Consider the following 12,413-nt stretch of genomic DNA (forward strand, 5'->3'; position numbering starts at 1 on the left):
AAACAACTTTACTTGGTTGTTTTCTATCGAGGAGTGAAAGGGAGCATGACCCTGTAGACTCCAAATAGCGTCGGTGTCTTTGGATCAGCCCCAGAGACTGTTGTGTATGTTTTCATTTCTGCTCATTCTCTAGTTCACCAAAAAAGATGAGTTGTTACCAGTATTCTTCCTTTTGTCTGTCCGATGTTGGTGGCAACTCAGCACCTAAGTCACTTGGCATGGGGTTTGCTCCCTGGAGAATCAGGTAACAAAGCGAGCAGCAACACTGCCATGGTCGGAAGAGCTGCCACTGCTCAGCCACCAGCAGGACCGCAAGCCCGAGCGCTGTCTGGGTGCACAAGGTGTGTGCTGCAGCACTGCTGAACGCCGGTGAAAAATATTCTCAGCCGCAGTCAGAACTGTTGCATGGATTTCCCAGGAGCTCTCCAGCTTCCAGCCCAGAGGTTAGTGAACACCACTTGTAACAAATGGGAAGCTGAAGCTAAATTCAACTTTTCCCAGCATTGGTCTGAAATGTTAGCTACAGCTTCTTAAATTTATTGATTTTTATATAAAGTACAAAGGCTGTTGCTGGAAGTGCCTAGTGAAGAGTTCAAGAAACAGGAGAGAACTTTTAGTTAAAAGGCCTGTGTGTCAGGGTGACAATTTTGGTGAATTGTTGTGAAGGATTTTTACTTTTTTTAGACAGCGTTTCCTCCAATTATTACATAATCTGGGTTTATAGGTCTGAATTTAGTTCTTACTTCAGCAGGTATTGTGATTAAAAAGTGGATGTCAGAAGTCTTAAAAGGATTAGTGTTCCGTATTTAACCAATAAAATTGATTTGTGAATTAGGGGTCCCCTTCACAGAAGTGATGAAGTTTTCTTTCTGCAAGCAGTGAAATTTCTTTCTCATAGCTGTCAGTGTTGTTGTTCTGCATCAGTGTAAGATATCGACAGTGTTCTCAGGGCAACAGCAGAACTGGGCAGAGATTAAATAAGGGGAAGGGAGCCATCTCAGTTGAGTAGAGCTGTTCCAAACCAATTGCAAATACAGTACAACTATAGGGCCCAAGCCCGCTCTTGGAAAAAAGATCCTAGGAACTTCGGTAACAGTGCAATGATTTTATATGATGTTGGTAATGAAAACACATCTCAGAGGTGCTGAAACCTGTACCTCTTGCACACCAGGACTTCAATATGGCTGTGATGATTATCCCACTCAGAAAATTTCCCTTCCTTGGTTGATTGATTAGCACACGCTTCGGGATCTCGGCTGGTGTAAGACACTGGCTAACAGTCTGTCTTTGACTGAGTGAGATAGAGAGAAAATACCAAAATCCTGCACTGAAGTGAATGCTAAACCCAAAGCAACCAAGCGAAGCCAACTGAAGGAATTTGGAGTGGAAGATCTCTGGTAAGCGAGGTTTATTTCTCAGGAATCAGAATTAAACAGAACAGGAAACGGGAAGAAAAATCCTTTTTTTCAACAGGACATTTAAAGAGTGCATGTTAAGTGGACAGCTTGATTAAAAGTTAATGAAAGAAATTAACGCTGTTCTTGCAAGAAGTGTAACAGAAAATTTTCTGAGGATTTTCGAAGAACTCCACCCTTCCCCCACGGCAGGATTCGTACAGGAGTGCTCAGCTGAGTGGGGCTACAGATGAACTTGTAGGGGCCAGCGAAGCCTGCAGAGCAGCCTCTGCAGATCTGACAGCACGTGTGTCACAGCACAGTACTAATTCACTGCTGCTTGCTTTCTGCAATAAACCACCACGCTAATCTGAACGACATCAAGTCATGCCAGTGTGGTTCTTGGTGAGCGGTGCTTCAGAAGTTCTGCAGCCCAGCTGGAGAGGTTGTTAGTGTCGGGGCAGGGTGAGAAACAACCCTAACTGTACACTGAATTGATAGATAGGCTATGTACAACTAGTCCTATCCCAAAGGCTATTCCATGTACACGGGATATAAAAATTTAATCAGACTCAAGGTATTTCTATATTTTCCAGAAGTTGCCCAAGTAATAACAGGTACATACCTTAAAAATTTATATTGACAAAAGGAAACACCAGAAAGGAGAATTAAGATCTGTCATGCTGGTTTTGCTTTGTTCCTAATTAATTCTAGGACTGATTATTCAGTGTATATAAATTCAGAGACACAAAAAGCTCATCAAAATTAATGCTATTAGACTGCAGAAGAGTAATAATATCTGAGCTTTTAAAAATGCATATGAGAAACAGGCTGTTAGGTTGCTTCTAACTTCAAAGGCCGGAGCATGAGAAGGGGGACACAGGAGAAATTCAGAGCATCCTTTGTACAGCATTGGCTATTCTGTTTTCTGACACATTAGGGCACAAGGACAAAGAAAGATTTTAGGAAGGTTTATGAAGTCCTGGTGGGGCTGGACCTCAATATATGCAAAGTAAGACCTGCCCTTGCCCCAAAGTATTGCTACTTCATGTCACGAATTTCATAGTCAATATAAAACTGAAGCGATCCTAGTGACTTCTTTTTTAAGGTTGCACAGTTTAAGTCATGCAGTATTCCTTCTCCAAAAACAACATTTATTTGATTTCATTCTATATCTTAGTGTACTAGAACTAATCTACTAAAACATTCATGTAGCAAAGAAAAATGGGAATAAAAAAAAAGTATGTGCAGTGTGTCGGAATTAATGTGCCTAGTGGAACATTAACTTCTGTATTTCCAAGATTTTTTAACCTTGCCACCTTAATGGTGTTCTGATGCACCATTTTACATTTAGTATTTTTCTTTTTTAAAGTTCAAAGATAAAATGAAATAAGGATGGGAAAGGGAGGGGTAAGTAGAAGAAAATAAAAGAGCATCAGGAACAATAGAGCTGAGTCCTTTGCTTGGTGAGTAAAGCTCGCAGACATCTTGAACTAATAATTTCATACATAGGATGAAATTCAGAGCATGCAAGCACAGAAAGTTATGCAATAATTAGGCAAAAAAAAAAAAAAAAAGACTTGAGATTTAAGTGATACATATGCAGAGCTGACCCTTAAGTCTTAAATGAATTTCACCCTCACATGGCTGCTTTTCTAAATGGAGGCACATGAAACATTAATACATTTGCATGAAAAATCTCATGTCTGCATTTTGGTTTCATTTTAGCTATGTATTTCTGCTACACATGTGCTGAACCCTGTGCTTAATAGCGAACACACAATTTTCAAAAATAAGGCAATTGTGATGTTAAAGGCTCCTGAAAATTCAAACTGTAAGAATGGTTTTGAAAACATTGAAATTGAGTACCTAACTATTATGCCGCCAACCACAAATTACAGATGAAGCTTTTTATGCTCTGACTCAAAAATAAATAATGACAACTCATTTCTGGTAACAAATCAGCTGTGGAAAATTATATTCCAAACTGCAAATCTTATAAAAATTGAGAGTGTGAGAACAAAAGAGAAAAAGAAAAAAAGGGTGGTTTCTAATGAAGACGGTTTTGCAAGTGTAGCTGTGTTAGGCATACTGATTGCCTGCTGTATCAGGTTAGAGAGGACATCTAAACTATCATGGAACCTGAATGTAACTAATCCATCTTCCAGGCGGTGGTGTGTTCTCCCTCGCAGCCTGCCCTGAGTCCTGCACAGATGCATTTTCCTGCAGGCACAAGGGCTCTGCAAGAGAATGCAGGTCTTTCTGCGCAAAGTTGATTGCAAGAGGTGGTCTGCTGGGAGCTCCCCAGTGGAGCACATCTTACATTGTGGTTGAGGTGATGAGCTTTAATCTTAAAAGAACCAAAACCCCAAAGCATCTTTGATTCATAAAAATAAACTCATATCAGTTGTTTTAAAATTGTATCTTTTAAAATGCATTTTTTAGTTAAATAAGAGAGCTCAAGCTTTAAGGAATTCCTTCATTTTCTGGCTGAACAAACTCTTTGCACAGTTAAACTGTATCGTGCAGAAATTCATGACCAAGGACATAAAGATCTGAATCAATGCAGAAAAGAAGTATAAAAAAAATCCAGAGTCTTTGTTGTCCCAGATTTCCTTATAAACCTGAAGTCTATGCAGTTCTTCATCATACACTTTTAATCAGGGATATAACAAAGTGTGTGCTCAGGTCACTGAAACGAGCAAGATGTCTTGTCTCTAAGTTTAATTAAAAGATTTCTTCATTGAATTGTGTTGTACAAAAAAAATCTCATTTGTTTTATGTTTGTTGTAATTACAAGTGATCTCTTGTCATGCAGCTCTACGCACTTGTCTCCTAAACCTGTACTTTAATCTGTGCAACGGGGGTAAAAGGCACAAGCAGAACATTAATCTCCCTGAAACAACCTTCTCTCTTGCACAGGTTTCTAGCTAAATAGAAATCTGCAAACTTGTGGAAAAATGTAACTTTATCGAGCATGGACTGACTTTTAGTTTCTCACTACCCCTGATCCCTTTACTGCCCTCTTGGCTTCTTCATCTATTATTGTACCGTAGACTAACTTAACTGAAATATTTTAAACACATATTTAATTGTAATGGTAAGCATGTACTTAAATCCTGCAGGCTACACAAGAATTAAGTTCAGTGTTTGTAAGTGCTGTGGTAAGTAGAGATTAGATCTACCTGCCTTGTTGATTGGGGTTTCAAATGGGGACAGGTCCTGTCTTTATTCTTTCTGTCTTGTACCACCAGAACTGAACTCAGCTGCCTTGGAGGAAGACTTTGTTCTTTGGTAGCTGTCACTGTAGATGTGGTGCCTGGGTGTGCAAAGGCCTGGCGGGTATTCATCCTTGACAGGCAAAATTGCACTGGGCTGTCTAGTGTCTTGTGGGCTTTACGGGTGTTTCTGAGCAATACAAAGTGGACAGATGCAAATGCTTCTGGGTTGCCCCGTGCTGTGAGCTAGATGTGTAGCAGTTACTGGGGAAAAGTGAGTGATGACTTGAATCTGTTATTGGTCACCTGGCCCTGCTCTATTTTACATTTGCCTTTACTGGGTCAAATTGATGTGAAAATGAGCTGTGGAGGTGTTTGTTGTTTTAATCAAAAAGCCAGATGGATTAGGCTAAGAACAGAAGGACTGCCACCTCGGATTAAACCAGATGGGCTTGGGGGGTCCATCAAACCCTGCATGCCCACTACAAAGGTCAGAGTGACTCTTATCTGAATACATGCTGCCACCTTTCACCACACGAAAAGATGAGGGACTTCCTGCACAAGTGGTTGCATCTTACTGTCACATTTAGCAATCCACAACAGAACTATCTTCCGTGAATTTATAGGATCCTATTTAGATGTCCATAGCATCCTGTGGCAAGGACTTCCATGGAGTAATCCTGTTGTCTTCCTAACGCTAGAAACACTCTGTTGGGCTATTACTACACTCTTGAAGTCACTATTACAGGGTATACACAGACACAAAAGCACAAGTCTTTCGAGCAATTATTTAGCATGAATCAGAGATGATACTTTGAGGGCTTCATAAGAAGACAGTTGTGTGGGATAAGCAATAATCTTTGTGAGTTAAATTTCATCAGTTGTGCCTGTCTTTCTTGGAAGTGACTGCATGGTATTCAGGTGCAGAGAGGTATTAGCAATGTTGCAGCAGAAGAAAGCAGAAAACCAGTGCAAGTATTGCCTGTACCTCAGAAGAAGCAGGGTCCTGAACACTCAGTGAGGCTCGGCTGCCCTTAACTCCTGTTGGAGATGAAGGAAACAAGCTCCTTGTATAAAGTGCATAGTTCTTCGGTGTTTAATGTAGGTGGCTATGAATACATCATAAGCACACCACATTCATCTGAATATGAAGAGACCTAGCTGTGCTCTTACAGTTCAAAACATGGTGTCTTTGTTTTCTCTGTGGCTCCCTTTGTTTACTCTATATAGATTTGGTCCACAGAATTCAGCTGCTGCAGAAAACTTTCCGTGATCATTTAATTCTGTGGTATACTACAATTTCTTTTCAATTTTCCCTATAACAAATATGCTGTACATAAGTCATTAGGGCAAATCCCCAAATCTCTCATTTTCTCAGTGCTATTAGCTTTTCAGCTGTCATATCACCTTTTACTGAAATTCTGCCAAGTCCTCCAAGCTAGGCAGAGCGAACGTATATCAGTAGGGACCTCCAAGAAACACAGGCTATTTCAATGTTTGGCGTAAGTTTCTGTGAATCAACTCTGAACAAAGCAGGGTGGTAGCAGAATAATACTGGAGTGTTTTGCATTTGGCAGAGTTACATCATGTTTCTTCCCAGTTGTGGTGAATAAAAATCCCAAGTCACTTTCTTTAAGAGAAATAGCATGTTGTCTTGACTCAGCTGCAGTGCTGAACAAATGTGTCCTGGATGTACTGCACAGCGGGTAGTGTTTTTCTGTGTGATGCTGCCTTTGTTCTCAGTTTCAGCCCTCTGTTTTTGACTCTTACACTTGACTCCTCACTGACAAAATGATATTTTTGGAAATGGAAAATACGACTGCAGTAGTTATATGATCATCTCTCCATCTCTTCCACTGCACCCTCAGTTACTGACTCTTGATCTGTATTTATCACATGTGATACCAAAGTTCTGTTATCCCCATTTTCATAGATGAGGAATGAGTAAGTAAAGAGACTTGCCCATGAAAACAATTTTATGGCAAAGACAGTCACACACACGCTGCCTTGCTGCCAAGGCATAATTTGACAGACTCCCTGGTGTGTGGGCTGAAATTTGTTTAACTGTCTCATCACGTTTCCTATTTTTGTTTTCTCTTTCAGACTAACAGCTAAAGCTGTTGCTGTTCTCTTACCAATCTTGGGAAGCTCGTGGATCTTCGGGGTTTTGGCTGTCAATGCCCACACATTAGTATTTCAGTATATATTTGCTGTTTTCAATTCACTACAAGTAAGTACCTGGTGGGAAAGTTTATGGCTACCAAACCGCTGCTGAGATCCAATAAATGGATCGTTAGTAATGTTTTCACATGCTTGTGTTTATTGGATTTTTTCTATGTTCCTTCCTCTGTCTTTCAAGTCCGTGCTGACCATACAGTGCTGGAAATTGTTTAGTCTCTGTATGAACAGATCTTTTATCCCACTCAGTGCTTCCAGTAGCCATAGTTAAATAAATGAGACAGTGAGCTTGAGAAATGAAATTCATTTTTCCAGCACCATGTACCACAGGCAAGATTCTGCAGCAGAGATAACAGAAATTTTTTCAGTGTTGGTTTGTGGCTTCATTACTGAAACTGAATGAAAGCAAACAGAAGTTTGTGGGAAAGGTGCAGCATAAGGAGAAAAGTGGAGATACTCTGCCTGCTGCACATGACTCTTCCATGCAGGCAGCTAGACCCTCATCTTCTGAGCACACCAATCCAGGAAAAAAGCTCTGTCCAAGAAGGAATGTAAGCATCTTGCTTAGCTTTAAGCAGACATTTCAGTAGAGGCCTAAATCTATAGGTGCATTATAATTCTTTCCTGAATAATGGTTACGAAAGGGAAAAAAAAATGAATTCCTGTAAATCCTTTTTTTGTCTCAAGAAGTAGTACTATGGTCACAAAAAGAGGGCAACAAAGTTCTCCCTATAAGCTGATAAGAAAAGTTCCAATTTTCATCCAGAATAAAAACCCAATAGTTTGGGTTAATAATTCCCGAAAGAAAATAAAATTATTTTGGGAGGGAAAGGGGATGGGACCTTTTCACTTTCCATTTGACAAAAAGCCCGAAGATAGCAAAATTCTGTTCTGAAAAATTTCCTAATGCTAATACCTTGCTTTTCTAATGTGAAAAATATTGACCTTGTACTTCCCAAAGAGCATTTCCCTCTGCCTTTATCTTTGCAAGTACAGGCAAAACGTTCTTTTGTCATGAAAACAGGAGTCCAGCTCCGTTGCAGCCAGATGTCTCCTTTAGCACCCCGAGGTTTAGGAGATGGTGCTTTACAGGAAAAGGTCCAGACAAGCCTCGTGGTATCCTAATGCTGCAGGTTTCTGCAGTTTGACATGGGCACAGTTTGGCCTGCTCTTTGATATTTATAGGGCTCCAGCTATCAATACTTGCTTTATACAATACTGTGAGAGACACTTTACTGTATTTCATCCTTCACAGTCAGTCTTCACCCTTCTCCCCCTTTTTTTTTTTACAGGGATTTTTCATGTTCCTGTTTCACTGTCTTCTGAATTCAGAGGTATGTAACCAAATGGTGTTAACAAATCTGGTGTTACCAAATTCAAGTAACATGAGTGTAAAACAAGAAAAGACTTCCTCCTATGCCACTATGTCTGCTAAGCCACCAGTTTCTTTTTTCTTTCAATTAATGTAAGACCGTTAGTGACTTTGACTTGTGGCATTTTGACCCTGAACTGACATTTATTTCACTTGACGCAGGAAAGGTTTAAAAAGAGAAACATCGTAAGAGACAGCAGCTTAAGACTAAGAAAAGAAGCTCTCCCAAGGGCGGGAGGGGCTGAGCAGGGCATGGGCTGTGCTGCAAAGGGAGGATGCTTCAGCAGTGGGAGCAGGACTCACTCTGGCGGTCCCTGTTGGGGGGCCTCTGGCTTTGTTACATCTGCAGTTCCAGAGAGGAAAATAAATATTCTCAGGAAAACATACCTTTGGACATTGCTCATTCAATCCTTAATGGGAAGACAAACAGAGTAGAACATATTCCAGGTATTTTTCTTGGCAGGAAATTCAGGTTGCCATAGTGGATCAAGGCATCTTTTTGCATTAGGGCTGTCTCAGAGCAACTGGGGTAAAGCCAAGGCAAGGCTGATGTAAATGGGGCTTGTGGAGACCATCTCTGCTGGGCCTGGAACTTGCAACATCCCCTCCTCCCATGGCAGATAGCAGAAAATACTACTGATAACAACAATTTCTTGCGAAAACCATTTGCAGCATGCTGATGAGGAGTACTGCCTAGCGAACCCCCAGCTCTCAGCTTTGATTCTCCCACAGCTGGCTCTTCTGGGCACTATGAAGTAGCTCTGCCCCATCGCCGGCTGCTTCTCTCTGTGCAGCAGTAGCACTCCAGCTCTTCTGTGGAGACATCATTTATTATTTGCCAGCCAGGTCTGCCTTAGCGCATTGATGCGAACCTTTGCTACAGTCAGTCTGGGGAGGCAGGACTGTCTGAAATTCTTGATCTTTACTGAAATCAACTAAAGTTAAGCAGGCAGGTTAAAAGTAAGGAGGAAAAGTATTTCTTTATTCTGTTCTCCCCCAGGCTCAGAATGCTTTCTTCCAGCTGTCAAGCTTCAGGTATCTTACATTAAATACAAATATTTGAATTGCTTCTAGTTTTACAGGAACCTCATGAGAAATTAAATTCAGAAACTTCTCAGAATTTGTATCCTCAAACAAACAGTTTATATAGAGCTAACGTGAACTGTCATTTTTGGAGAGCAGGTCTTATTGGCTCCACTGTATGCTGTGATTATCTAAAATACTTCTTCAGCTGAACCATGAGAATTCTTGAGAATTTCATTCTTACCATAATAGTGAAACTCAAGATACTGTAAAGCAGCGAAATCTGCAGATATTTCCAAGTGGTTGTGTAACGAAGAGAGCTTTATTCCTAGTGTGCCTGGGCAAGGAATGCACACACACTATAAAGAAGCACAGGAGAATGGGTCTGACGGGGACCTGAGCAGCCTCTCCTGCAGCGCACCCAGCGTGCCAGCGGCACCCATGGCAGCTCAGTCTTTGGAGCCCCTTGACCTCCCTCGGCAACTTGGCTCTGTGCCTCACTTACTGCCACTCCTAAATTGTAGATTTTATCTTTCTTGCTGTAGTCTGAGCTTCTTATTTCCTGTGTTAGCTACTATGTGTATAAAGACTAGGCAATTCCCTTCCTCTCCACAGGAAAGGAAAGACTGCAAGACTTACGCTGTCTTCCCCCAGTCTTGCTCTTGCTTAAACAACCTCAGCTTCTTGCAATGTGTTCATGCATGACCTGTTACCATCCTTACAGCTCTCTTCAGGGCTGTCTCCAGCAGGCCCGTTTTTCCCAGGATGCTGGACATCGTACTGTAGCTGAGGCCATGCCAGTGTAGAACACGGAGGAAAGATTACTGTATGTGTTTTGCAGACTATGCTTCTCCTGACAAGATGTTCTTTAACACAACATCGTAACACTGGTTAATCACTCCCAGCCAGTAATCCTTGATAAATCTCACCTAGTTGACTAAGGAATTACTGTCTCACCGTCTTTTCTTTATGCAGCTGATTATTTTTACCTTGGTGAAGAATCTTCTTAGATCTATAGGGAATTTCATCCACCATCTTTCAGTAATTTCAGTTTTCAAAAGGCTGGTGGCTGGCTTACATCCTCATTGCGTCTGGATACCATCAGGGCCACGTGAGCTCCAGGGAGAGCCTGCCCGAACTGGGGAGCTTGTCCAGCCCAGGGCTGCATATTTAGTTAGAAAATGTGAAAGTGTCCTAGGGAGCTGCTGAAAAATCACTACAATGGCACCTTATGAAATCTTTAAAACCAGGACTGCAAATCCTGGGGATGTATGCTTATATGCCCTGCTGTTTTGGTTTTTTGCTGTTATTATTTTTAATGAAATGAATGGTAATACAGTTATACCTTGGACATCTGGGCGGATGGGATAATCCAGATAACTTTAAAATGTTGCCAAAGAAATGAGAAATAAGTGAGGTTTTACAGTGCTTTGTATTTAAAGTATGGGTACTTGAAAAGTAAAGTTAAACTTTAAAATAAGAAAATGAGTATAAAGAAAAATGTAGGGATGGATGGATTGTTGCTTTTTTGTACAGTGACCTTAATGGGGAGGAAGAGTAATGGGGAAATGTTTGCACCTGTGAAAATAAACACAGCTTTTTCAAAAGAAATCTACTGGGTTCCAATTTTTTTCCCCAAAGGTTAGAGCTGCTTTTAAGCACAAAACCAAGGTCTGGTCCCTTACCAGTAGTTCGACTCGCAACATCAATGTGAAACCCTTCAGCTCAGACATTGTGAGTATCGCTCCTTTCCTTTTTATTCCTCCTATTGTACTTGAAAGCGTTCCACATTAAATTCTGTTGGAAAGAAGAGGACTTAAGAAGGCACATGGGTATTTTTAGTAACTAACCTAATGCATGGTGTAGACAGGTGGAACTGCAAGTATTGAGTTGAAACTCAATAATGTAGCTGAAGCTACAGTATGTTTTGAAAGCAAAGGACAAAATTCTGCTTTCTGTAAACTATCAAATAAAAGTAAACAAATGTTTATGAACTCTGGAGTATGGTTCAATATTCCCACCCGCTGTAATGGACTTCATATTATGCATTCAAGCAGTATTTTGGCAATGGATTTGTCTGATGATGATGGCTTTTTGATAGGGCACTTTTAAATAAGTCAGTATGTGAACATGCTTTTCTAGCTCTCATTAAATGTTCTTGAGGCAAAAGGCATCTTGTTTTCATAAAGAACCAGATTTCTGAAGTGATAGGTATTATTAAGTGATTGCTGCCAATCTCCTTAGATCCTGGCAATAACTGTTTAAAAATCCTTTATGGCATATGCTCTCAGGACTCTGTGACAACACTGTAATGTAAATAGATGCTTTCAAGCTTTTATTTCATCCACACAAGAGTGGCTTAGCAAAATAAATAAATCTATTTTCAATATTATGTTGTCTTCCAGATGACTGGGAACAGGCCAGGCACAACGCCCACGAAGTTGAACACCTGGGATAAGAGCACCAATTCAGCCAACCGCATTGACTTATCAGCAGTCTGACAGTAATACCAGCTTCTCAGTGAAAATCAAGCCATCCATTCAGGACCTCTGACACAATGCCCACCAGTTTCTTTTCACTGTTAATACCAGTAGAAAACTGCTTTTTTAATCACGGCCTAAAAAAATGGAAATTGCTATATTGTTTTGTTGAGTAAATAGCCCTCATCTGTTTGCCTTCAGAACTGTAACATATTCTACCACTTGGCTGTTAGCAGACTCTGTAAGAATAACTAGCACAAGTGTACACGGGACGGGTTTGTCAGCAATGATGAAAACATTAGGTGTGCGAAAAGGGCTTATTGCTATCTGAATTGTTCCAGGTCCCAGAACAGAGGAAAGGCAACGTACCTCTGCAAAGATGGACTGTTATGCTCTAAAATGAAATGCTTCCCATTGTGCAGTTGTAATGGGGCTATTCTGGTCTTGCTGTGCACTCTCTGTTTACATCTATTATCTTACAGAAGCCAATTATCTAAATGAAGCTTGCTCAAAATACATAGTGTGGTGATTAATTTAAATGCTACAAGGAAGGCAGGACTTGATGGAGAAGCATATTCCAGCTACTCAGATCCCAGTACAGGCACAGAATTAGCAAAGCTAATACACACATACACCTCTGTGCACATAAACAGCATATGGAACATGTAAATCTTCTATATGCAGCCTGTTAGTATCTTAGATATTACTGTTTACATCGTATCTATAAAAGGCAGAAATGGTTAAGGTT

At 40.6% G+C, this 12,413-nt stretch overlaps 1 protein-coding gene across 10 annotated transcripts in view; it reads left to right on the forward strand.

Moving 5' to 3' along the window:
• Positions 1 to 12,181, forward strand: part of ADGRD1 (adhesion G protein-coupled receptor D1) — a 172,703-nt gene extending 160,522 nt beyond the window's left edge. For all 10 annotated transcript variants that reach the window (XM_080405451.1, XM_080405455.1, XM_080405453.1 and 7 more), the window contains 4 exons: positions 6,716 to 6,842; positions 8,083 to 8,124; positions 10,827 to 10,919; positions 11,591 to 12,181. In XM_080405451.1, the coding sequence (XP_080261577.1) occupies positions 6,716 to 6,842; positions 8,083 to 8,124; positions 10,827 to 10,919; positions 11,591 to 11,686 (358 nt within the window). In that variant the 3' untranslated portion in view covers positions 11,687 to 12,181. The remainder of the gene's footprint in view (positions 1 to 6,715; positions 6,843 to 8,082; positions 8,125 to 10,826; positions 10,920 to 11,590) is intronic.
• The last annotated feature ends 232 nt before the right edge of the window (positions 12,182 to 12,413 follow it).

Source organism: Falco punctatus, assembly GCF_963210335.1.
Source record: "Falco punctatus genome assembly, chromosome: 1".
Taxonomy (NCBI): Eukaryota; Metazoa; Chordata; class Aves; order Falconiformes; family Falconidae; genus Falco; species Falco punctatus.